We start from the raw sequence: 23,063 nt of genomic DNA, 5'->3' as shown, positions 1-23,063 counted from the left end.
CGCTCAGAAATGCTGGTGCCTTCTCGCAATTCACTTCCCCTCCGCGCCGCGAACAGAACCGCCGTTACCAACACTAAAAAGATAGATTGCTTTTGGAAATTGGGGATGTCTACAGTGGTGCCAACAGTACAAAGACTCAGTGAGCCTTTTCCTTTGATCATGCCCTTTTGTCCATGAATCCCTATAACCGTTGCTCTCAAAGTGTTAATACTCACATCTGACACTCCTAGTATGCAAAGACATGCACTTTCAGAAGTTAAACATTCGAGAAAAATTCTCGCGCAACATTTCGATTCGTTCATCGAAATCAGCGTGAACACTAATTTTCGTTCGACACATGCTCTCACTTGTATCAGCATTTACTCCAGGTTATGATCCACTCACGCGTATGACGAGCAAGGCGTTCGGCATTCGAATACATACTCAGCACCGTCCAGGTGCACCAGTGTCCATACTCGTCTCATGTAAGAAAATAAAGTGAACGGCAAAAGTAACCTTAAATGTGCCCTTGTTAGATCCCGCAAACGTCTGCAGCCTTTCGCGGTCTGCCAAGGTGTGCGAAGGGTACATACAGTGGTCCTCTTGGCAAAAACTTCTTATTCTGCCAAGTGCACACGTCGAGTTTCCGTACGCACCCTAATTGTTGTTTGATCGCCGCTGCGGTTTGCGAGGAAGCCCTACACTGCGAACCGTCAAAGAGAAACATTCGCTCCATTAGCGACACTATAGCGTTCCTGAATAACGATGAGAATTCCTTTCCTGCAGGGTGTTGCCAGCATTCATTCAAAAAGAGAAAAATGAGTGATGACAAAGGTGCCGATGAGCCGATTGAACAACACACTATCTTCATTCTCGACTTTGGACGCGTCTTGTTCGCCGTCGCATGGCTCGCCATACAAAGAAATGAGGATTTCTGCATTGTGGCCTGAACGCATCAACACAAGTGAGACGCCACCGTCTGTTCACTGAGAAGACATACTCCTCCAGAGTGCAGGCGGAAATCAGAAGCAGAATCGTCCAATGCACTGATTCCGGTCACGTGTTTACCTTCTTCAGAAACAGCGAGTCTCGACGCAGGAACGACACTAGCGTCTCCAACCAGGTGTGGACGCACCTGAACATAACGAACCTTACCTGGAAGCCGGATGATACCCAATTGCACCGGGATTCGTTTCGGGTCGTTCTGACAAAGTTGTTGAACACCCCCTGTCACGATGACCACACTGAAAAGAACAGAAATACCGACAGGTCAGTGTCACAGCTGCAGCATCACGACTGTCTGGCACAGTGTGGGATATCTTTGCCACGGTGTCACAGCACCGTTCTCGCAAACACCATTCCGGTACGATGCAAATAGAGAGTGGTGATGCTAAGGAGCGCAGAAAAGGCTGCACACATCAATTGGTGCTGCACTGATATGATTACCGTACAAGTACATCAACTAGTTCTTGAACCTCAGGAGCCCAAACGTGTTCCACCGCCCACTGAGCAGAAAATGGTGACTTTCGAGGGAAGCAAAAAACGATCGTCGGGAGTAGTGCATTAGGTGACGCCGAAACTTACAACTGTTTTGAGACGGGAATTTGTGGTTCGTCCTTCCAGATGAAGCTGCTTGTTCGCTGGACCTCTGTAGCGCCATTCTCCTTCGCCAGGTCACAGAAAAAAAATCTGAAGAGAGGAGCGGAGAGGCACCCCTACCGGTTGAGAGTGGCGACGGTAGGCAAGGGTGACGACTACGAGCTTTCACTCCCTTCATCTCTACCCTCACCTCTACTCAGCAGAACGTGAGAATAAGAGATCGAGACTGTTTCACGTGCTTGATGCCGACAAGAAAGACGGTCAGTACTATTCTTCAAGATAATCCGGTTACTCGCACTTCGCCGTTTATCCATCAACGCGAAGTCGAAGGTCGCAAAGTGGATATCTCAAGAGTTACTTGTCACCCCAGACACTCGCGAGTGAATCGCAGAAGGTTCGCCCACAGGCAAAAGATCCAGGTTTCACACGAACTTGAAAATTCCGTTCAGTTCCGTTGCACAGCTGCGAAAAGCATACCTGGCTGCGTCGCCGTCCGAAACAGTTTCCTGATATTCAACGATCTCGATAACGACACTTCTCTCGCTGCTCATATCCATGAAAACTTCTTGGTTGTCAGGCACTTGACGGATGGTGCTGCAAAAGCCAGGGCAAGAGACACGACGCATCTCAGCCTAGTTTCTGGAGATCTCACGAAACGTGTAATTTACTGCACTCCGCCAGTGTGAAGACGCCGCAAAGTACCTTCAACAGTTTGGACCTCGTGCGTCCACCTGCATGACTTCCTGCACCTATACGGCCAACTGCGCCCATCACGAGTCTCTCTTGTGACACACGAACTGAGTGTACGCCTTTGAGCAACAGCCGATAAATACTCCAGCTCTTGCGCACCTCAATACTATACCAGTCACTTGCGGCTCTACACCACTTGGCAGGTGATTCAAACGTGTTCACGCCATGGTATGCAAGCGTCGATGGTCCGACAGTTCGACTAATCATTTTGTAGCGCCATTAAGCGCGCTGCGCAGTGGATAGCCTTGTTGGTATTGGACCAGAACGACATGCGCTCGGGCAAGCATATGCCTGCGGAGTTCCATCCACCCAGAAGACGCTTGAAATACCCAATTGAGTACCGTATGCATTTAACGTCCGTGAAAGTGTCGCGTGGTTTCGATTCCGAGGCTCCTCTTTCCTTACCTAACATCCTTGAAAGTGTCTGGTAGGTCACAAGCCATAGCCCCTCCGAAAAGAGGCACGCGGACCATCCGGAATCGCGTTTGACAGTCGGCCATATTTTCTTTATGTGGCCTGCAAACAGAGTTCTGAATGAAGATGCCAGCGTCGCTTCAGTACTCGAGATGGGCAGAAACCTGAAAGCCGAGTGGACCGGAGAACTCCAGAACTCAGAGGAGCGAAGCGACGACCATTCGAATGACATGTGCAGAGTACCTTTACCCTTCCTTGCATGAAAATATAGGGGGCCTGGATGACACTCCCGCCACAGGATCGTCAGAATCTTACATCGCCCTCATTCTTTACAAGAGCACTGTCTGTGACCACGAAACGCCTAAGCCCTTCTTTCGTTAACAGTGAATGAGGCAAGATTATGATGCGAAGTCACTACGCAGAGAGGAGCGCACAGTCTTTTGTGGACCCAATACATGCGAATCTCACGCAATGCTGCCGGGTGGGTCAGCCTTGTAACGTTGCTGGCTTCTGTGTCTCGCCTCACATTTCACCGCCGGAAGCGGAAGATCGTCAGAGACAAACTCCATACCACAATTTGGTCAACTCAGACAGACGGCGGCACTTTTCCGAAAGAACATACCGACTTTCCACGAAGAAAGAAAAGAAAGTCGAAACGGAAAAGTCACGGTTCGCTGGGTTGAGGGGGGCCAGGGTTTGCTAACTGCCACTGTGTTACGTATGAGCCGGGATGGCGAAGGAGTTGCCTCTCTCGCCTCACTTGAAACAGAAAAGCCACCTACAGGAACTTTCAACGAAGAAGAACGTGCTTTTGTGTTCGTGCTGACGGATAGATGCCCTTACGTAGCGACGGGTGAAAGACTCAAATGGATCGACGTCCACAACACTGAGGTGCGAATATCGCGTTGCCGCTCCGCATGCGTGGCTGGCCAGCACACCGGCTTTCCAAGGGAAGGAAGACATGTGGAACTTCCGGTTCAGTTTCCTTTGAGCTTCCTTGCGCTCCAGCAGAGTTTCTGTAATTCCTTCGATGAAGAAACTGCTTGCGTACGAGATATGGAACGGCGAAGTAGACGTGGATGAGCCACACTGTGTCAACCTGCGGGCACACAAGACCGGAGCAGCCACCACAGCGGCCGAACGGGACTCGAAACTAGGGTTAGTACCGGGAATGCTACTCTCCTCGCAAGAACCACCGCAGCTTCCCATGACCTATCATGATGATGAAAAGACGAGTTTCTCGCCAAGTGATCGACTGGGTTTCTGTGTGTAGCGAGAGATGCAAAGAGACTGTCCGTCGCAGACAGGGGTATGGTGAGGAGTACGCTACGAGCTCCCTTCTACCACAAACCTACGCTAGAAGCGCTGGATTTTGACTAACGCGCTTTGACATGCACGACAACCGAAGTATGAACTGAGCTTCTTACCGGACAAAAAAACTTGCCGTGACACGCAGACTTCCTGATGGTTTCCTTTTGCACGCGTGCCACTTTGGTTATGCTGCGACAAGGCAACGCTGGAGTTCACAGTGCTTTTCCAACGTACGCGCTAGTCTTTTTATTTTTCTGCCAGCGAAGCGCAAACACACGCCACTGCAAGGTGACCACGAGCGACGGAAAGCGCACTTTGTTCCAAGGAAATGCGGAGCAGATCAGCAATCCACAGGCATACAAAGAGGGAAGTGGCACACACTAAAGCCCGAGGTGGGTCCCCCCCTTTATGGTAAATCAAACCGTTATTTGCAGTTTAAGTTTCCAGAATCTCTAAATGACAAACTTAGTGTCGTGTTTTCCTCGATATACCTTATAGACCAGGCTAACAATAACGCCTTCACAACGTGACACTATTTCTAATCAGGCGGTAACCCTAAACCCGTCCTTGAGCATCTTGCTATCTAAATTGACTCTTCACTTTTGTAATGTTAAGTTGCACGACTTAGCGGTGCAGTCAGATTTCTTAGGAGAGAGAAAGCAGGGAAACAGGCCTCCCGCACTGCTATGAGCCTCAGACACCTGAAGATTGCCCAGATGGCGGTACACAAGAATAAAGAACACGCTACGCTCTGTAGGGCCTCTGAGACAGCGAAGAAGTGCCACTGAACCTTTCCTTTGTCTCCAGGGGAGAGGAAGTTGTGACCGGTAGCCAGATAACATCTCAGAACAATGGATGATTCTGCGAGCAGTTCTTTTCCTCGGTCCACTGAACACCGTTCTGTGGTCAGGGAGTCTACCGACAGCATCTGCATGCTATTCCATGAGAAAACCATTCCGTCTGTCCGCCGTTGGGATAAAAAAGCAAATTTTCCTCTGCCAAAAAGTACCCTCAAACAGTATATTGTCCCCGTCTTTGCCGTTTTCTTTTTTTCCGAATAGCTACTCGTGAAGCGCTTTACCTGTCTGTAACACAAGCGGAGTGTCCCGTACCTGCGATCCGTGGCAAAGCCTACGATGAGCAGAGTTACCACTCACATGTGTAGACACCCTCTAGATTCACTCATTCACCATATTGCTGGCAATGTGGCGTGCTTCCATGCACTTGTGTAACAGCCCGAATGCTTACCTGGACGTCAGAGAGTGATCCGTAGAGGACCGTATGACTTAAGAAGCAGTATAGTCCTTTGGTATGTACCAAACAATGACCAAAACCCGGCTTCACTTGAAAAAATGAGCAAATTTAGACAATATATCGAACAGTGAATAAATCCTTGAATTCATCAGCGGAGACCAATGCATTAGCCCTTCTGAGACACACGCACCGTGCAGCCATAATGACTCACTCTCCATTAAAACGCCAACAGCCACATCGGGTCTGACGGGAGTTGGAGAAAAAGTTTGCGATGAGCGTCTCGACATTTCCCACGGATGGATGTTTACGAAGAAAAGCCCTCACGTTGGTCGCAAATATAGAAGCTCGTGAAGCGAACGTTTGGTACAACCTCACACTCTCGTGCCACATCGAGTGCTTCAGCCATGAATAGACATTGACACCATGATACGACAAACGCTTTTTGGGCGAGGCATTATTTCTATATACCGCTGCTCGCAAGTGTGTTCCCTGGATTGACAGCACGTCTCCTTGCCCCGGTTAACACACGGCACTCTTGCAGGAGATAAACGAAGAGCGACAGTCGAAGCCTTGCTTCGGCCGCCGGATCCCCCTTTAATTTCACCAACCACAAGTCCTTGATGCATTCTGCATTGACTTCACCCCGAACAAGCAAACACGTTCTTCATTCTGATTGAAAAGCACCGGAAGAAATCGCGGCTCGACAATCAGCACGCCTATGTGTGTAACTCGCATGAGCAGTCCAGCCTTCACTCCACAAGTGAGAGTCTCGTCACTTTGTGTATCAGAGGCACACTTGAAAATGCGAGCGTCCCTAGCAGTTTTTTCATTCTGTGTTGGTCCCCCGACCATCCACGTTTGAGAAAGCGTCTGATCTAGACTGCACAGCTGCATATTTCACTGCGAGGATAGATGAATCAATTTACAAGAGTGAGATACCTAGCGAGCTAAGGTAACGATCCGAATCCTCTGAAAGTTTCACTATTTCTTGACAATTCGAAAGCACACAAACTACACGGAGTTCTGCCGCAATGGACCAGCTCCCGAACTCCGTCTATACCCTAAACTGCCTGCGACCGTCATGAACACCCTCGGTTCCCTGTTGTCGCCAGCCATACACGCACGCAAGCCCTCGGTTCAGTTATCCAGACCTTCAGGCATGCGTCGCTTGCGGCGACTGAGGGCAGTGCGTATTTCCAAGGCGTCGAATCCCAATTCCATCAGTTTGTAGGCTGCACGAGTTTTGGGAGTCATCCGGGAACTGGCCGGATCGCTTATCATTGCCTTGCTTTCTTCGGGATTGCCGGCTCCGCGCCGTTTCAGCGGCGGCGAAGGTGTATGTTCGTTTTTTTCTTTTCTCGAGCTTATTTGTGGCGACAATTCGGACTTTCGCCGGCAGCTCGTCAGCTCCTTGTGAGGCGATGAGCGGCGGCTGCGGCGACGAGGCGTGGAATCGAAAGACGGCATCACCGAGGGTTGCGACCCACCCAAGAAAGACACACTTTGCTCGACATCTTCCATGTTGCTATCTTGACAGTTCCACTCGCCCAAGGTGTTTGGCTGCGCAGAAAATCTGGGCCGACAGGGCGAGACCGTTTGCGCAGCGTCAACAACACGCACGCGAAGGTCTCGCTTCTGCGGAGACACAGGCAAGCCCTGCGACTTGCGCTGTACAGACACCGGGGCGACGGCGGAGTGCCTTCTCGCAGAAAGGGGGGACGAAAGGGGGGAAACAGATGAGGTGCGAGGCGACGGAGAAGACAGCAGGTGGGCGAGCGACTCTGCGACTGCCTGTGCATCTTCGTTAACACGCGTCAGAAGTTCTGGAGAGAGCTCTGAGTCCTGTAGGAGGCTGAAGGGGAAAATCGACTGCGACAAAGACAATCGGGAAAACAGCCAAAGAAGCGTGCGCCTTGAGAAACCACACAGTGTGAGGTACACACCAGGAACCTAAACGTTCGTGCCACAACCCGGGAGACAAACAAGCGTCTTTCCCTTGGACTCGATGAACAGAAACTTTCAAGATCTACAGTCCTTTTCAAGTCACACTCTGTCTTTGTGAACCTTTTACACTTTGTCTTCTCACCAGCCCACACAAAGCCTAGTCCACTCACATAGCGATCTCGCCTGGTCGTTTCCAGTTTCAGCTCGAGATTCCGGCGACACATTGCCGCCTCCTGAGGGTTCTCAGCCTTTGCCAACATTTCCAGAAGCCCGTCTCTCTCCAGTTCCTCTTTCCGTCGCTCTTGTTCATCAAAGCCGCGAGCGGTCGGCCGCCGAGTTCGCGTTAAGACGCCTCCGCCCGTGAGCTGTTGCTGGCGTTGTTCCAGCCAAGCCTCCTGACCTTCACCAGGCAAAAACGCCAGGCGAAGCATGTCCAGCACGGTCAGAGGCTGCAGCCTGGAAAAAAGACGCCGAAACATATCCCAGACAGGGGGGAAACGAATGCATGCAAGGAGTCCTGAGAAGCCACGAGGCGCATGTAAAAAAGCAAATGGCGACTTTCCAAATATGTGGAACTTGTGCATCCACCGCAATTCAGTGCCCCGAAGGGGGACCAGCGACCTGACAGCACGAACGGCATCTGTGGTATCTAGAACGCGGACGATAAGAAGGTGAACACATCGCCTTGGAGACATGCAAGGAGACCGGGAAGCAGGCAAATGCGCAGCCACCCAGACAGCACCACACATCGTCCGAGTCTGATGACTCTCTCGTCCACGTTCCGCAGTCAAGCGCAGGTAAGGTCTGTATACTTCGACTTGCGCACTATACACTGTTTCACTGGAGACTGTACGCTGATGCATATTCCTTTGACGATTCGAGGCTGGTTCAAGACGACTCAAAGTTTAGCCGGGAAGTTGTCGAGCTTACCACTTGGACATGCGTACGAATGAAGCCCTAAAGGTCTTCACGGCGTGACGTAGCAGCTTCTCTTCGTTCTCCTCGCTCGTGGAAAACTCCCCTTTGGTGTCGCGAGGAACCGCTTCTCGCCTCTCCACGTCTCTCGGCTCTTTCTCCTCCAAATCTTGTTCCGTCGCCCAGATACGCCCGTGGACTCGGAGACAGTCAGGCAGCCTGTCTTCTGCGCAACAGTGGCTAGCTGCTTGCAGCTGCAGTGTCTGGAGCTGCAGGTGTCGGCTAGCTCCGCTCACGCTGCTCGCTCTTCGTCTGCTAGTGCTTCTTCCCCGGCTTCTCGTCTCGCTCGCGGGAGAGGGAGACGAGGGCGACCGCAGCGACGCATCGCACTCGCGCTGCGCCTGGAGCGGACATCTGCTTCTCGACGGCGTTCGGTCCCGGTTCTCGAACTCGTCCCACATCGCTTCTTGTTGAACACACAACAGTCGAAAGGTTTCCGCCGCCGTCATCTGGAGCACCTTGGCGGCCAAGTTCTGCTCCTCCTGGAAGCCCACAGCCGCCCCAGAAGCCTCGGGCTTCGAGACTCCCGGCGCTCCGGCCTCGCCTGTTGGCGTCTTCGATGAGACGCTGCTGGAGAAGAGAAACTGAGAAAGCCACCGACGGTGATACGCTTTGCATGTGCGCCAGTCGTCCTTTACGTAAATGTACGTGGTTCGGCCTTCAGACGAAACCCACATGCTGCTGCTCACTTGCCCGACGAGCGACGCTCCTTTCAACTCGAACTTCGAAATCAAATCTGCACAAGAGAAAGAAAACTGCGAGAGCACAACGCCTTGAAGCACGCCTCTGCAGTCGGTCGAAAACTCTCGAAATGCGAACTGGAAGGCTCGGCAAAAAAAAAATCGCGTCTGCCCCCGTGTGCTGTCGAGGAGACGGACGCCGCTCCGGGGTACTCTTGGACTACAGTGTCTGTGCATTCGACTCTTAGGTTGAAGACATAGGTGAACCCATAAGGTCACCGAAGAGAACGGGTCGCTCGTGAACGATGTTAAATGCATAACATGTATGCTTCTGCCAAGCGACACCAGTGTGAACGCGATAGATAATCCCCGTGATTAAGCGAGGTCGAGTTGAAAGGCCGAGTTGAGAGAGAGCCCCTCGCAAGTCTCACCGCTGCGGAACGACGCATACAGATACCACGTTTTGGTTCGCATGAACATTTGCACGATCCTGGACAGAGGAAAACACGAAAGAAAGCACAAAACGAGTGGCGAGGGAAAGGCAAACGAGCGAAAGAACAGGCGACTTGCGAGAGAAACAGAAAACGAAAGAACATGCGACTCGACGCGAGCAGGTCGACAGCTGTTGAAACTATCGGGACCCGATTCCCTCGGCACTGAACACGACTCAGGAACGAACGTAGGCTGGCACAAGCAATACTGTCCTTCCTCGTTGTCGTCTGTACGGAGTGCTTCTCCAAGTCCCCCAAATTCACACGTCATTTCAGCCCAATGTCGGATCTCAGGACGCCTCGCCACAACAGTGAACTCTAAAGCGTCACCCGGGGACGGTGTAGCCCACGTTACAGTGTTTGGACACCCACGGGAAAAGCATCAAGAAGACCGCGTTCTTTTCCTTGCCTAGAACGACTCGTGAACTTCCACCAAACTGTTGTCACTGAAAAGGCACCAGCACACTCACCGAGAAACAACGGAACTTTGCCTGCATGTGCAACGCGTCTCTTTCTCGAGGTACACGACTTATGAACGTAGAACGCTCGGCGTTGGTCCGTGCGACTCACCAGTTGATGAGAGCCCCCTCCATCGCAGCGTCGAAAGAGTAGACATGCGTCACACCTTCCAGGTGGTAGAAAGCCGACAAATCTTCTTGCGTGAAGCATAGACGGCGCTCAGGGACTCGGCCGCCGGGACGCCCCCTCCCACAGAGAGCCCCGGAAGTCCAGCGAGACGCCTGTTTCTGGGCAGTCGCCTCTCCGGAGTCGTCCGCTGTATGGGCACCGTCGGCTTCGCTGGCGCATCTTTGCGAAGCGCAGAGGACAGACGGGAAACGCGGAGGCGGGGCAATAAGCTCCGCCTGCATCATTTCTCTTCGAAGAACCGTCCAGTGCGTCTCCAGAGACAGCGAATAGGCTTGGGGGCACTTCTCGATGCCTGCGCAGAAAGACAGGCCGACTCCTTCATGGGGACAGCATGCGGATGTGGGGATCTTTCACAGACCGGAAGTCTCTTTGTGGACCCCAGAATGGAGAGGACCCTTCACAACGCCCTTCTGTTCTCTCTTTCAAAGTTCGCGAATCGCCTGCAACGGCGGTGACGTGTACGGCAAGTTGTTGATTCACACGCGATGCGCAGAACCCTACGATTCTGTCCGTCTCTTTTCAGGACACGAGATACGTCGTTGCACTCTAGAATGCCGTGAGTAACAGAACTGCATTTTAAACTCAATCTCGAATCCAGCGACCGTTTCCACGAGGAGCGAATCGACGATTCGAAACCTACCGAGACATGCTAACCACGGTTGCTGGTAAAGAGCAATGCAAGACGGAGCTCCGCGACCGCTTCCGAGATCAAGGAAGACGCTAAATTCATCCCCCCCGTAGTGCCTCATGTACTGAACAACCTGAAGAGCAACACAATTGAAACAGGTCGTGTCTCTGAGTGCTCTATTTAGATGCAGAGCGTCTTGCGGCAACCAGACAGGAAACGGAAACTCCGACAGGCCTGAAATCCCCACTCGTCCCTGACCAGTTACCCTCTGGCGCGCTTTCACGAGGATCCCCAAGTATTCTCGCTTGTTCTGATCCTGGGGACAAGTTCTTCACTCCTCTCTACAGCTGCTGAGTGAGGAGTTGCCTATGTCGACAGAGGCGTTGTGAAAACCTATGGAACATTCCACGCCTCTGCAGAGTTCTGGGAGACTCCGCAAACCCACGAGAACAGACGGTAGAACTAAAAACCTTGCGAAGCATCAGTGCCAACTCTGTTCACACGACACAGCACCGCGACGACAACTTCCTCTAGCGTGTACACAGGAGCTTCAGAGTCGCAGAAGTCGTTTTTCTCCAGGACAAGTACGCCACTCAATAGAGGTGTATCCCCATCACTTTTTCAGTAGAAACAACGTCGTTTCAGACGCACGCATCACTGCTGCTTGTCTTTCCTCTTTGTGAGCGTACCTGGCGGACCGAGCTCTCAACCATCTCTCCATACATGCCCGCAGTCGAAGTGGCGACTTGCGCAGCGCATCCCCTATAGAGAAATGCAGTTGCTCTTTCTCTGTGTTCGCCTCCCAAATCAAAAAGTCGCCCTGCAGCCTCTGCGATCTCTCCCATTTCCTCTGCGACCCGTTCGCGGACGGCCGCAGCCTCAGCTGCCGCGACAGGATTCATCTCTCTCGAACTCCCGTCGCCGCTCGCATGGTTTCTCGAACGGAGAGGCGAAGGAGATCTGCCTTCTTCACACCTTATTCTGGGTGTCGAAGTTCTCGAGGAACCTGGCGCTTTGGATCGACTTGTTCGTCGACCCCGGCACAGGTGAGGAGGCTGGACGGAGACGCAGGTTTCAGGTGCATCACTGTCGCCACGCGTATCTTTCAAGAAATAGTCGCTGTAGAAATCCATTGCACAAGTCTCGCCTTCAGCGCGCGGCCCGGCTGGGGAAGGTCCGACAAGAGAGTCTGGAGACGCCTGCGATCCCTGCGTTTCGCTGGACTCCACTTCTGGCCGGGGCACCTTGGAGGAGATTGGGAACAAAGAAGCCTCTGAGGCACTCCGCGCGGAAGCCCCAGGGACGGACCGCAGGCGCCGAGCACAAAAAGGCATGCTGGGCAACTCTGCGACGCTTGGGGAAACAGCCTCACAAAGGTGAGACAGGACGGGAGCGCGCGAGGAGAAAAGAAGGTCACTTCTGGAATATGAAAAAGGATATGAAACTGACGCACAAGTGAGTGCGAATCGACGGAGAGGAGAGCAGCGTCTGTTGGGAGATGTCGGGGTCCAGTACACTGTGGGTTCTGCGGAACGAATGGAGGGTAGGTAGGGGAAGAGAGGGCGTGGACGAATGTGAACAACAGAAAGTGATTGTCGCTTATCACAAGAGTCTAGTTCCGAGTCGAAAAGGTTGTGTGTACAGAGAGTGAACGACAAGGACAGACCGGCAGCAGCACGGAAAGGCGAAGGAAAACCTGCTGGGCAAAAGAGACCGCCCTCGCGGGTGTCTTCTGAAAGGGAACCCGTGTGCAGAGAGTGCTTGCACACACTGGCGATAGTCGACGCATTTTCCTTTAATTCGGTGATACTGGAGAGAAATGGAGACTTTGTTACGCGAGCAAAACGCAGTGATTGCATCCAAAGCAAGAGAGGTATGAATGACCGTGGAGGCCGGAGAAACAAGCGCCACCCTCCAATCCTGGGCGCGCAGGAGAAGCGCCGTTTCAGTGGCGAAAGAACCGACACACGGACGGCAGCTCGAAAAGAAAGGAGTAGACAACGACAAACGAAAAAATCTGCTTTTGGAGAAAGAGCACTGAGACAGTCCTTGAACTCTGAACTGAAACCTCTCGAGAAATCAGCAAGAGGGCGACGTTCCTGCTGTGAGAATCCGGACATGCATGCACACCAGACAGGGACTGAATGCGCTACCAACAGATCTGAACCGTGATTTTTCGTTCTCCGCTGGTGTCTGGATCGTGGAGCAAGAAACTCATCGTCCAGACACCCGGTTTTCGTAGAAACACGTGATAAGGCCGAAAGAGAGCGATCGGGGGCTTTTTCAATTGCGCAAAAAAAGGGCAAGTTCCTCCGTGGGAGAAACGCACCCACGGGAGCGCTACAGACAAGAACAACTGTTACTCTCTCCTTTCTCATCTGTCTCAGTCTTTCATACGGATTCAACATACGAATGCAATATTTATAAGAGGTGAATTGACGGTCGTCAGGGAAGTTCGACCACACTGAAAAAGCCGTTAACTCTTCTGTTCCAGAAGAAGGCTCGAAAACGGTCATGACAGTGCTGAACAAGCTACGTTTGTCGTGTAGCAAAAAGAAGAGTGATACTCACTTCTAGTAGAAGATTTATTCTTTCTCGGTGCTCAGACGAGGTTCTCTTGCCTCCCGCGTTTCCGCATTTGGCGCACACCAAATGCCGAAGTCACGCTATCAAGACGCTTTGAAAAGCACTTGCATGAACGTCAGCTCATTTGTAAGAAGCTTTTACTTAGTGCACGGGGAATATTTCCGGATGGAAGACAAAAGAAAAGCTTACCGATGTTGTAGAGGGGAAAGTGGCTTTGATTTGTCAAGAGTACGCCATCTACAGCCCAAATTGTCAGATGCATTTAGAAATAGGACACACCCGTAAAATACACGGTATGCCCGGAATCGACTTATTGACACTCTACAAGCAGTGTACATGGCGTGAAAGCTCTTTTGAGTACCGTGAAAGAAGTTATATGTTAGCTCATCTTTGCTGCCATGGTGTGTAATAAGTTATCGTTCAAACGTATCCAATTCAAAGTTTGGACGAAATGCAGCTCTACGGTATCACAACACCCCTGAACTGCGAAATTACAGCAATCGCGATGGACGCTCGACTAAGGACTGCATGCGGTCATTTGCTGCCATTTATAGATTAACGAGGTAGACTGTTTTCCGCACCTTTAATCCATCTCCGTTTTGGCTTGTTACATATTGGGCTGGTTCGGTCGCAGACTTATTCATGACTATGGGAATCCTGTGTTCTTTCACGTTTCTCATTTTGTTTAGAACTGGGACGCTAGAAGTCGAAACAAAGTCACGTGGTAGTTTGGACCTTCCTCAGTCTCTTAGCAATGCCAGGTTGCGTAATGAACATGGGTTTGGCTTTCGGGAATATCTGCAGCCGCACTTACGGTGGTCTGAGTCTCTAACATACCTCTTTCCTAAAAAGGCAACAGAGCTTTAGGGCGTTGAATACCCGAATGTTAACTGGTCAACGAGTCCTGCCTCGAAAGGTAGTCAATGGATGGATGATGATTGGCGTCTCACTCCGCCTTCTGATATGCACGGATGGCGAAGGCCAACTTCGGACCCTGCGCCAAGAAAATTTTACATACCGATTTTTTTCAGGGGTTCAAGAACACTTTGCGGTCGCACTCCACTAGGGGGTTGGAATAGACGCCCCTACCGTGGCACAACTGTGTTTTCAGAAAGTTCCATTCTGCTCTCTTTTTGAGGAATTCCTTCAGTGTGCTGTTTCAACGGCTGCTGGAGCGCTCTTCGCCATTCGTCGACTGGGATAGGAACTTGCGAATAGTTTTTGGCACAAAAACTGGGTTCTCCCCGTGTCAATCGGCGGCAGAAACCAACAGTTTTTCAAATGAAACAAACGGTTGTACCGTCATCTAGACCCGACTGCTTCGGGTGTAGGGTTTATTAATATGAAAACCTAAATCACATGCCATCCGGTTTGCGACTAGGCAGGACCCCTTTATTCCCAGTCTGCAGTCCGGATCACTTGCACAAACGGACCTCAGTCGCTTTAGCGAGAAAAATTAAAACGGTGGCTTCGTCTAACCGTGACGACCCGCGGGCTCTTAATAAAATCGACCAACGGGAAATCGGAGAGGGCGCGCTGCTGTTTGCTCCACGCGGACGCACGTACGCCGTTTGCCCGCGGTCCTTGCTGATATACCTTCGCTGCAGATGTTGCACTCTATACCTCTCTACATGCGTCCTTTTCTACTCTAACGCACAGCTCGCCGCGCACTCTGTCAAGGCGTCTCTTCTTCGTCTGAAAGCGCCGCAACACCTGGCAGTGTCTTGCCCTCAAGCAGTTCAAGCGATGCACCGCCTCCCGTAGAGACATGCGAAAATTCATTGGAGAGACCCAACCTTTCTATTGCCGCCACAGAGTCACCTCCACCGACAACTGTCGTACCCCCGCGTCGAGTGATTTCAGCGAGGGCTCTAGCGACTTCCTGTGTGCCAGCTGCGAAAGGCGCATACTCGCTCATGCCCATGGGACCGTTCCTGCAAATGCCACACCACAGGCGGAAAGAGACTTCTACTCTTAGAGGACTGCTTCCAAAAAAACGCGGACACTCACTGTCTTTCCAAGTGCCGCTCCTGACCTCGTCGCAGCGCTGCGCCCAGGAGGCTCGGCACAAACTCGGTATCTTCCGAACGTGAAATGAATGAAAGACCATGCGTGACCAGCTGTCTAGCTTGATTCACAGATTTCACCAAACCAGCGATTATGAAAACACGGTTCCCTGTCATGACGATTATGTTATATAGCCAAAGGTACCCCTTCCCTGACTCCCCGTCAATGTCAGTCACGAATTGTTGACGAATTATCCCTCGGATACTTAAAGCTCGAATATCAGATAGGATAATCCTAGATTAACACGCAATGACACAGACACTAACGAACCACCGACTGTATAACAAAATGCCTTCAAAAACGCCTCATGCAGTTGTTCTGTCTGCACCCGTAGCGGAAGGCCGCAGCTGTTGCCGTCGACCGCCGCTGAAGTTCAAAACCTGCACACTGGATCGAAAGCTGATTTCTTATCTGTTTTCTGCTTGAGTTCGAAAGCTGAAACATACGCATTCAGCTCAGAGAGGAAATGCGCAGACTTGAACCCTTACCAGAGAACCGTTTTACAGTCTTGAAGCGCCTCCACAATCCTCGCCGTCGTCTGCGGCCCATTGTCGAGACCCATCCAACCTTCAGGAATTTCAGTCACAGGAACGACGGCTGTTTGTGCATCTGCGGCACAACGATCCGCCACGACTACGTCGCCGGGAATAATCAGTTCCACGCCCTTCTCCTTGGCCAGCGCCTCGAGTTGCTGAAAAGACGAGACGTTCAGTGAAAGAAAAAACGCTCAGGTTTTCGGTCACCTGAGTTCAACCATCACGACTCTGACAATCTGAGAACTAGAAACCCACAGGCCTGAGAAGATCGAAGGCTGTGGTGACGGGTACGGTCAGAACCGACGCAGTTACACTTGAAACAAATGGAGACTTCTTCGATATAAAGAGAGCTGCTTTTCACACTCTGAAGCAACAGTTTACTAAATAGAGCTCTCATTACACACAGAATGAAGTGTACGCATCAAAGCCTTGTTTGACTGACTTAGCAGGCAGTCTTAACATCTGTCAGAGAAACCCCCGTGGACGAAGCGAAAGAATAGCGCTGAACTGCATGCAAAATGCTCTTGCTCATGTGCAAACACGCATTATTGCCTTCCTCAAAAAACTGACGCAAGCGGAAAGAACGTTCCTGCTCATCGACAAAGACGTACGAGCACCTTCATCAGGAACTGGAGAAACGCGAACAGTCGAAGAACGTACCGTGGCAGCCTCCATCTGGTCGTCTTCGACAATGGACGCTCCAACGTTGAAGCCGCGGGCCTTCAGGAAAGTGAAAGCCATCGCACCACCGATGACAAGTTTATCAACTTTCTCAATCAAGGCGCGGAGGACGCCGAGTTTGGAGGAGACCTTCGCTCCGCCAACCAGGGCTGCGAAGGGTCGGACTGGATTGGCCACCACCGTCTGAAAAAATAAAAAACACCACAACGAAGCACGGAAAATGATCCTCAAAACCACACCGTTCTTTTTCAACCATGGAAATGAAGGATACAGAGGGCTCTTAGCAAAAGAGTTTCGTACTAAATCCATGCTCTTTTCCACGAGGTAAAAACCTGTATTTTTGCGCCAAAAGGGCTTCCATAGAATTTTTCGAAGTACGCAGAGTGGACTTCTGATATTAATGCTGGAACGCCAGCTTTCGACAGTCTGTTGAAAAAGACTTGCAACAGAACCTGCTGGGGTTTGACACACGCACAGCGAGCGCATGTGGGCAGGCAACTGCTGAAGGCTGGGTGCGCCTTAATTCATCGTTCGCGCCTTGTTTGTGTCACGTTCTGGACAGCTGCGGTACGAAGCATGCTGGAGACTTCGACAGCGACCAGGTTGTTCTCCTGCACTCCTCAGCTTGAGGTCAGGACTCCTCATAGCTGGTTGACACTGAGAAACACACCTCTCGATTCGACGTCTCTCCCGTCACTGAACAGGTGCATGGACAACAGAAGGCCGATCTCGGTATGTTCACGTTAAACGTGTATCTCGAATCGAGAGTACAGACAGTGCAGTGCCTAGGAAGGTCACTAACACTCAGAAACTGCCTCTGGAGTCCCCTTCTACGGTAGGGATAGGTTGGGAGATCCTCCGAATCTCCTCAGCGCTAATACACTTCCCCAGAGCAACTTACAGAGAGGTACTCGAGCTCCTGCTGAAGAAGGAAGCCAGCAACTGAACGGCTGACGAACTGAGTGACTCCAGCTGTCGAGGAGTGAGCCCGATGAGCTGTGCCGAAGGCGTCGTTGACGAACATGTCCGCGAGGTTCGCAAACTTCCGAGACAGTTCTTCGTCGTTCTTTGTTTCTCCTTTTTCAAACCGAACTAAAAGACCGCAATAGGCACACAGCACACAGATACAGACCGAAGCCTCAGGCTGGTCTTCGTCTCTCTCCAACACCGTTTGCTCAACAGCTTCACCGAATGCAGCAAACATTTAAGAAAAACGCTCGACACAAGGTTCGAAAGCCCCGGCGTCAACCGAGTGACCGCACGCTCGCAGGCGGCAGACGAGAAGAATTCCTGCTGGCTCACTGTGACAGTCACAGGGAGGACATCGAAGGCCGCGAAGACTAAACGAAATCAACGGTCGACGAAAACGGACAACCTTGGCGTTGGTGAAGAGGCACACAAGACGCGCGAAATCACGTTCTGCTGGACAGGAGAGTGTGGGTCTAAGTCATTCGAAACTCGTTAGAACGCCCTCAGAAAAAAGACACTTCAGAAGGGATGTATTCCTCCAGGCACTGGAGAGTCAGCAGTCCGGAGGTGCAACATATTTCATCAACCAAGGTGTGCAGCAGAACTTCAGACTGCACTCGAGAGGCAACGCCTGAAAGCACCATGCAGAGCACCACCTGTGTACCGACCCGCAGCGTTGTTTTACAGGATCTTCTCCATACGCTGGGAGAAGAACCGCCCCCCTCCCCCCCGATCTCGTCCGCGCATCCGAATTCAACTAGGAACTCCCAAGACTTCGTTCTCACCATTTTCAAGGAGCAGAATGTCGCCATTTTCCATCTTGTCTGCCATGGCCTGGACTTCCGCGCCGACGACGGCAGGGGCCATGAGCACTCGGGCGTTCCCCAACAAGCTTTGAAGTCGGTCGGCAACCGGTTTGAGAGAAAGCCGCTTCCTGTCTTCCTCCGTCTTTGGTCGACCCAGGTGAGAACAGACGATCGTCTTGGCGCCGCTGTCCACGAGGTACCGCAGGGTGGGCAGCGAGGCTCGGATGCGGGCGTCGTTCGAAATCGTCACCGCATCTCCGTGCTCCCCGCGCTCCTTCCCAACCTCCAGAGGAACGTTGAGGTCCGCGCGCACCAGAACGCGTTTCCCGCGCAGCTCGCTGGGGCTTAGGCTGTCCAGACGCTTCTTCCGCAAGCCTGCTTTGGATGTGGCGGTGGCGAGGAGGCGGCTTTGAGGAGACAAGTTCGAAAGAGACTTCACGGCTCCAGTAGAGAACGCATTTTCCGAGCGAAACGGCGAGCTTGCGACTGTCTCGCGTCCCGCCGAGATGAGGAAAGCCGAAGAGTTCGAAGCGAACGGGCGGCACAGGGCGCTGGGCCGTGACCCCGACGTTGGCGGAGAACGGCGCGACAACCTGCTCTGACCCAGTGCCAGAGAAGAAGCGAGGGGGCATGGAGTTGAGAGAGACACAGCATCCAGAACACGTCCACGCGACGACGGCGACGAAAACGAGACAGCTGAAACAGAACGGGAAAACAGAATTCAAAAAACGGACATAAACAGAGACTGCGGTCTGTCGGTGTACACGAACGGTAATCAACTCAGGAACGGCCTGTTTACACCTACGTCCATCTAGACTTCTTTGTCTCGATCGACCTGTAGAAACGATAGTGGATTTGATGTTGGGCAGTTCATCCTCACTGGAAACGCAGCACATCGGTAAAGACAGACAGACCGACTTGTGCACAGCTGCATTCGCCATGAGGCACCCTTGCCAGGTGTACTCGCGTCCTCATTCTACCTGGGGTCTTCTGTCTAGTGACAAATGTAGAAATGCGTCCATCGCCACCCTAAGCTAAGTCGCTATCGGGAACATGCGGTAAACACCTGTCGCTTAGAGAGTTATCTAGGGAGGGGGTAGTGTTCAGAATCCCTCGATATCGATATTGTCCTTTCGACGCACACAATACGGTGGCCGACAGCACGAATGGGGTTGTATCTTATCTCTCACAGAAACGATGTGTTTGCCTTTCTCATTTATGCAGCCACTGGAAAAGAAAACACTCTAGCGTGCGACTGCGATGCACACAGCCTCCGTTCTGCGATTCCTGTGAACGTAACACAAGGCAGTTACACTGCCGCGGACGCGAAACCTTTCCACAATTTTTGAGGTGAGACAAGGAGAGTAAGTTAGCGAATCGTGTTAGTTCGAGTTTTCTGAGTGTACCCGCGCGGAATTCATTGGCATTTTTTCCACACTGGACACGCAGAGGCCACTGAAAAGACACCCACCGCTGTATACACCTCGCCTCAGTTGTTTTCTCTCGCTGGAAAGCAGAGCGACAGAGAAAATAACCACAACTGGCTCGATACTTACCGTTTGATAGAGAAAGCCATGAACAGCAGGCGAGCGCTTGAAGCAGCGCAGCCGATGTCCTCAAGAACAGCCCAAGCCCCATGGTTGGTGAAGTCCGGTTGGATCGCAGAAAGGAAGACCGCGTGAAGGGGAAACGGTGAAGAAGGAGCTGCTGCCTTTCAGAAGTAAATTCACGGACTCTCGAAAGAGAAAAAACTCCATACAGCATGAGAGAAAGACGGACGCTCTCTGAAGGAGGAAACTGGCGTTGTGCAGGTAGCTGGCGCCGCGCTCATGTCTTCAGGAGGTTCGAAGGTCCTGGATGCACAGGGAAGGCGTCTTTCGGGACTTCTCTCTGGAGAAGACTCGACTTTGAACAAAGAAACACTCTAGAACGTCGTTCTACAGGAACTCAGAGACGGAGACAGCAGAAAGCTCCGTTATAGTCATAAAACCGCGTTGCGGAGACGGAGACAGCAGCCACCACTGCAGCGTGGGTGTTAATTTCAGCCCACGGTAGCATGGAAGAACGCCGAAAACGAGCTTAAAAAGAGAAAATCAAGAGCGAAAAAAGGTGATTCAGTTGTTCACGAAGGAGGGGACTGCTGACGGACACAAAACAGCTTTTTCTCCGGAGACACAGACCTCGTCCACGAGACGGGGGTGACACACGCGTCGGGCGCTGAGAAGAACCGATTCTCACGCTGCCGCCTCTGGATCGCAGAATCAACTGCACACACATGAAACACGTTCCCCAGTTATCACAGACTTTTTTCTCTGTTCTGCGTGGTCCCAGAAACCAGCAGTCACCTGAACGCTCTATTTGTTGCTGGGGCTTTCGCCGGGCAAGAACGTCGGTTAAAATGGTGGCATCCTCTACTTGCTGTACGTGTCTGTTGCTGAAACAGACGCAGGGACGCATTACTCGGCCACCTGCTGGGTTTCGCCGGTGCAGCGGATCGGGTGTCATGCAGATGCAGCGGGAGAGAAATCACAGGCTTTACCGCATTTTTAGTTAAGCAGTTGACAGTAGTTATGCAATCCTCGAGCCATGTGACTCAAAATACACAAGACTACGACAGACAATGTGCTTGCAGGCGTACCAAGCGAATAAAGAAGACGCACCGTACATCAGGTATGCTGCACCAACACTTTCCAGCTGTCTTCTCGAATTTCAAGAACCCGTTTGCCGTTTGTAACCAGGAATCAATACGCGGGCTGGCTTTTCCTCATTCTCCAGTGTCGAAGCTTTCACGCTATCCATAGTGCCTGTCGAGTCGCTCAAGGAAGTTTCCACCCTCGTTGTGGTTTGAGGGATTTGACGGTGCTCAGGGTATAACCGTGTCCAACTTAACTATATTGCCTGTAGGAAACGGGGGCTGTGTATCTTTCGATGATTCTCTATGCAGCACGATTCGTGCAAAGCGTATTTACAGAATAGCTAGCCTTTTTTATAGTTGCGAATTCGAGAAGCACGAGCGTATGTTGCATCGTCACCTCTGCCGTAGGATTCTGAAACCCAGCCCTTCTAGCCGATGTCGCGGCCCAATGGGGTGGTGGCGACCTAGGAATCCCCTTCGTTAGTGTGTAACAGGGAGTCTAGCTTCAGTTGTTGCCTGAGTGGTCTTGCCCGTTGGTTTACAACGGTCACAAAGAACTTGATTGTCTGCAGCTTTTATCTGGAGTCCTATTCACGATCCTGCCGCCACTGGCAGAGCTGAACACGGAAAAGGGGTTGACGGAAGATGCGACTAGCTCGTCAGATTGCATTCGTCGGCAGAGGTGTACGATGAATTGACATGCACTCGAGCCACACACACTGCGTCACTGTGTTCGAGTGGCTTCCCTCAGAGGAAAAATATCCACGATACTCGCGTTTTACGCTGCTGTTGGAGAGAGCAACGCCTATTGACGAAACAGTCGCTACGCAGTGCCTCATTCTTTTCAATGAGAAATGCACAAGAGACAGTAACTGCCTTGAAATGCATCAGACTGAACACATCTTGCAGCTGTACGTCTTCACGGATCACGGGAGTTTCCTCATGTTTCCTGAGGAAATGTCCCCTCTCCCTCTAGAGGATGTGCGAAAGACCGGCGGTGCGTCGTTGGTCGTCTACGTGTCACAACAGGAAGGCCGGCAGCGGAAGGAAATCGAGGGCTGCTGCAATGCCACTCGAAGATGGCCTGTGTAAGTCCGGAAACAGTGTTTTCAAGAAGACGTCCGTGTGTCTATTCTCTTAAGTCACTGCGTAGGCGGATATATAGAGAAAACACCTGCGCAAGCTGCCGCTCCTCGTTATTGCCAGTAATGTGTGGCGTTTCAGCTTGTCGTGTCGCTGCGGGGAAAGCTGTAGTGTGGCGAACTCATGAAGAGAATCCAGCGATGGCAAACAACAGTGGGCGTTTCTCCCCGCATTGAATTCCGCCCGAATTCTTTCGTCTCCGCCATGCGCAGAGTCACACAGATTCGCTGCTGCGTCCACTGGATCTTCTGTAAAGGATATGATTGATCTTTTGCCATTGCTGCAGACCAGGTTGGCCAGCCCAAGTGTGCCCACACTGGTGACGAGTGGCGGCAGAGCTCCTCCGACAAACACTAAACCTCGACACGAACTGAACCTGTAGGTGGACCAAAGCCAGCGAGCTGCGCAAAACTGTCACACGCGTCGAGAATCGCCAGAGGTCGAAGCGGCAGTAAAATGCCAAGCCAACAGCGGGGAAAAGAAACCGTTACCGACAGAAACTGACCTCTTCGTCTGTGAGGCCGGATGCTCTCAGTCTGGTCTGAGACTCTATCGCCGCGGACGGCCTCTGTACCTCGGCTGTTCCCCCCTTCTTTTCAACGCTATAAAGCTGGAGATCTGCCAGACTATCTCTTTGCACTTCGAGGCGCAACGAGCACTTCTCCTTTCGAGTGCGACAGAGAACTGAGGACAGGCAAAGAGAATACTCATTCGGTCGAGAGTGGCAACGCGCTAGATCTGAACTTCTTGAGAAGCGGTGAGTCTCAGCGTCTCGCGGCAGCGCTTGCTCAGGTAATTCCGGAGATACTGAACATGTATCCTTCCCTTTCTGAAGACTCTCGTCCTTTGTGTTGGAGAATTTTCCCCCTCTTTGAAGCCACAAACAACGAGGTTCTTGGATTTTCCAGATCGTCTGCAATAGCTGACTGCGTTGATTCAGAGTGCATGCCTTTGGCGCGCTGTTACA

The 23,063-nt window shown here is 51.9% G+C and overlaps 3 protein-coding genes across 3 annotated transcripts; all 3 read right to left on the bottom strand.

The window, feature by feature from the left end:
* Positions 1 to 276: 276 nt before the first annotated feature.
* On the bottom strand, positions 277 to 3,551 carry TGME49_222040 (Ran-interacting Mog1 protein). The gene is made up of 5 exons (XM_002369982.2): positions 2,734 to 3,551; positions 2,056 to 2,172; positions 1,564 to 1,668; positions 1,135 to 1,223; positions 277 to 925 (listed from the first exon to the last, which is right to left on the bottom strand). The coding sequence occupies exons 1-5, from the start codon at positions 2,826 to 2,828 to the stop codon at positions 780 to 782; spliced, it is 552 nt and encodes a 183-aa protein (XP_002370023.1). The 5' UTR covers positions 2,829 to 3,551; the 3' UTR covers positions 277 to 779.
* A 2,893-nt stretch (positions 3,552 to 6,444) lies between these two features.
* TGME49_222030 (hypothetical protein) lies at positions 6,445 to 13,081 on the bottom strand (the record flags this gene model as incomplete). Its single annotated transcript, XM_002369981.2, has 7 exons — positions 6,445 to 7,176; positions 7,422 to 7,707; positions 8,182 to 8,962; positions 9,338 to 9,396; positions 9,968 to 10,337; positions 10,686 to 10,806; positions 11,363 to 13,081. The coding sequence occupies 7 exons, from the start codon at positions 13,079 to 13,081 to the stop codon at positions 6,445 to 6,447; spliced, it is 4,068 nt and encodes a 1,355-aa protein (XP_002370022.2).
* A 1,300-nt stretch (positions 13,082 to 14,381) lies between these two features.
* Positions 14,382 to 20,385, bottom strand: PGKII (phosphoglycerate kinase PGKII). Its single transcript, XM_002369980.2, has 6 exons — positions 19,875 to 20,385; positions 18,298 to 19,014; positions 17,445 to 17,635; positions 16,523 to 16,726; positions 15,815 to 16,017; positions 14,382 to 15,193 (listed from the first exon to the last, which is right to left on the bottom strand). Exons 1-6 carry the CDS (start codon positions 20,080 to 20,082, stop codon positions 14,935 to 14,937), a joined length of 1,782 nt encoding a protein of 593 aa, XP_002370021.2. The 5' UTR covers positions 20,083 to 20,385; the 3' UTR covers positions 14,382 to 14,934.
* Positions 20,386 to 23,063: the final 2,678 nt, after the last annotated feature.

This window comes from Toxoplasma gondii, chromosome II, assembly GCF_000006565.2.
Source record: "Toxoplasma gondii ME49 chromosome II, whole genome shotgun sequence".
NCBI lineage: Eukaryota > Apicomplexa > Conoidasida > Eucoccidiorida > Sarcocystidae > Toxoplasma > Toxoplasma gondii.
Note: the sequence above shows the minus strand (reverse complement) of the source record. Positions and strands in the feature narration are given on the sequence as shown.

Excerpts from the sequence above, each read along its gene's own strand:
- TGME49_222040 (XM_002369982.2), bottom strand. The coding sequence starts at position 2,828 with ATGGCCGACTGTCAAACGCGATTCCGGATGGTCCGCGTGCCTCTTTTC. Across the intron at positions 2,173-2,733 it reads GACACTTTCAAGGATGTTAG|CACCATCCGTCAAGTGCCTG; the intron begins GTAAGGAAAGAG and ends TGGCTTTTGCAG. Across the intron at positions 1,224-1,563 it reads ATTCCCGTCTCAAAACAGTT|TGTGGTCATCGTGACAGGGG; the intron begins GTAAGTTTCGGC and ends TGTTCTTTTCAG.
- PGKII (XM_002369980.2), bottom strand. The coding sequence starts at position 20,082 with ATGCTGTATGGAGTTTTTTCTCTTTCGAGAGTCCGTGAATTTACTTCT. Across the intron at positions 17,636-18,297 it reads CATTCTGCTCCTTGAAAATG|TTCGGTTTGAAAAAGGAGAA; the intron begins GTGAGAACGAAG and ends GCGGTCTTTTAG. Across the intron at positions 15,194-15,814 it reads GACTGTAAAACGGTTCTCTG|GAACGGTCCCATGGGCATGA; the intron begins GTAAGGGTTCAA and ends TGGCATTTGCAG.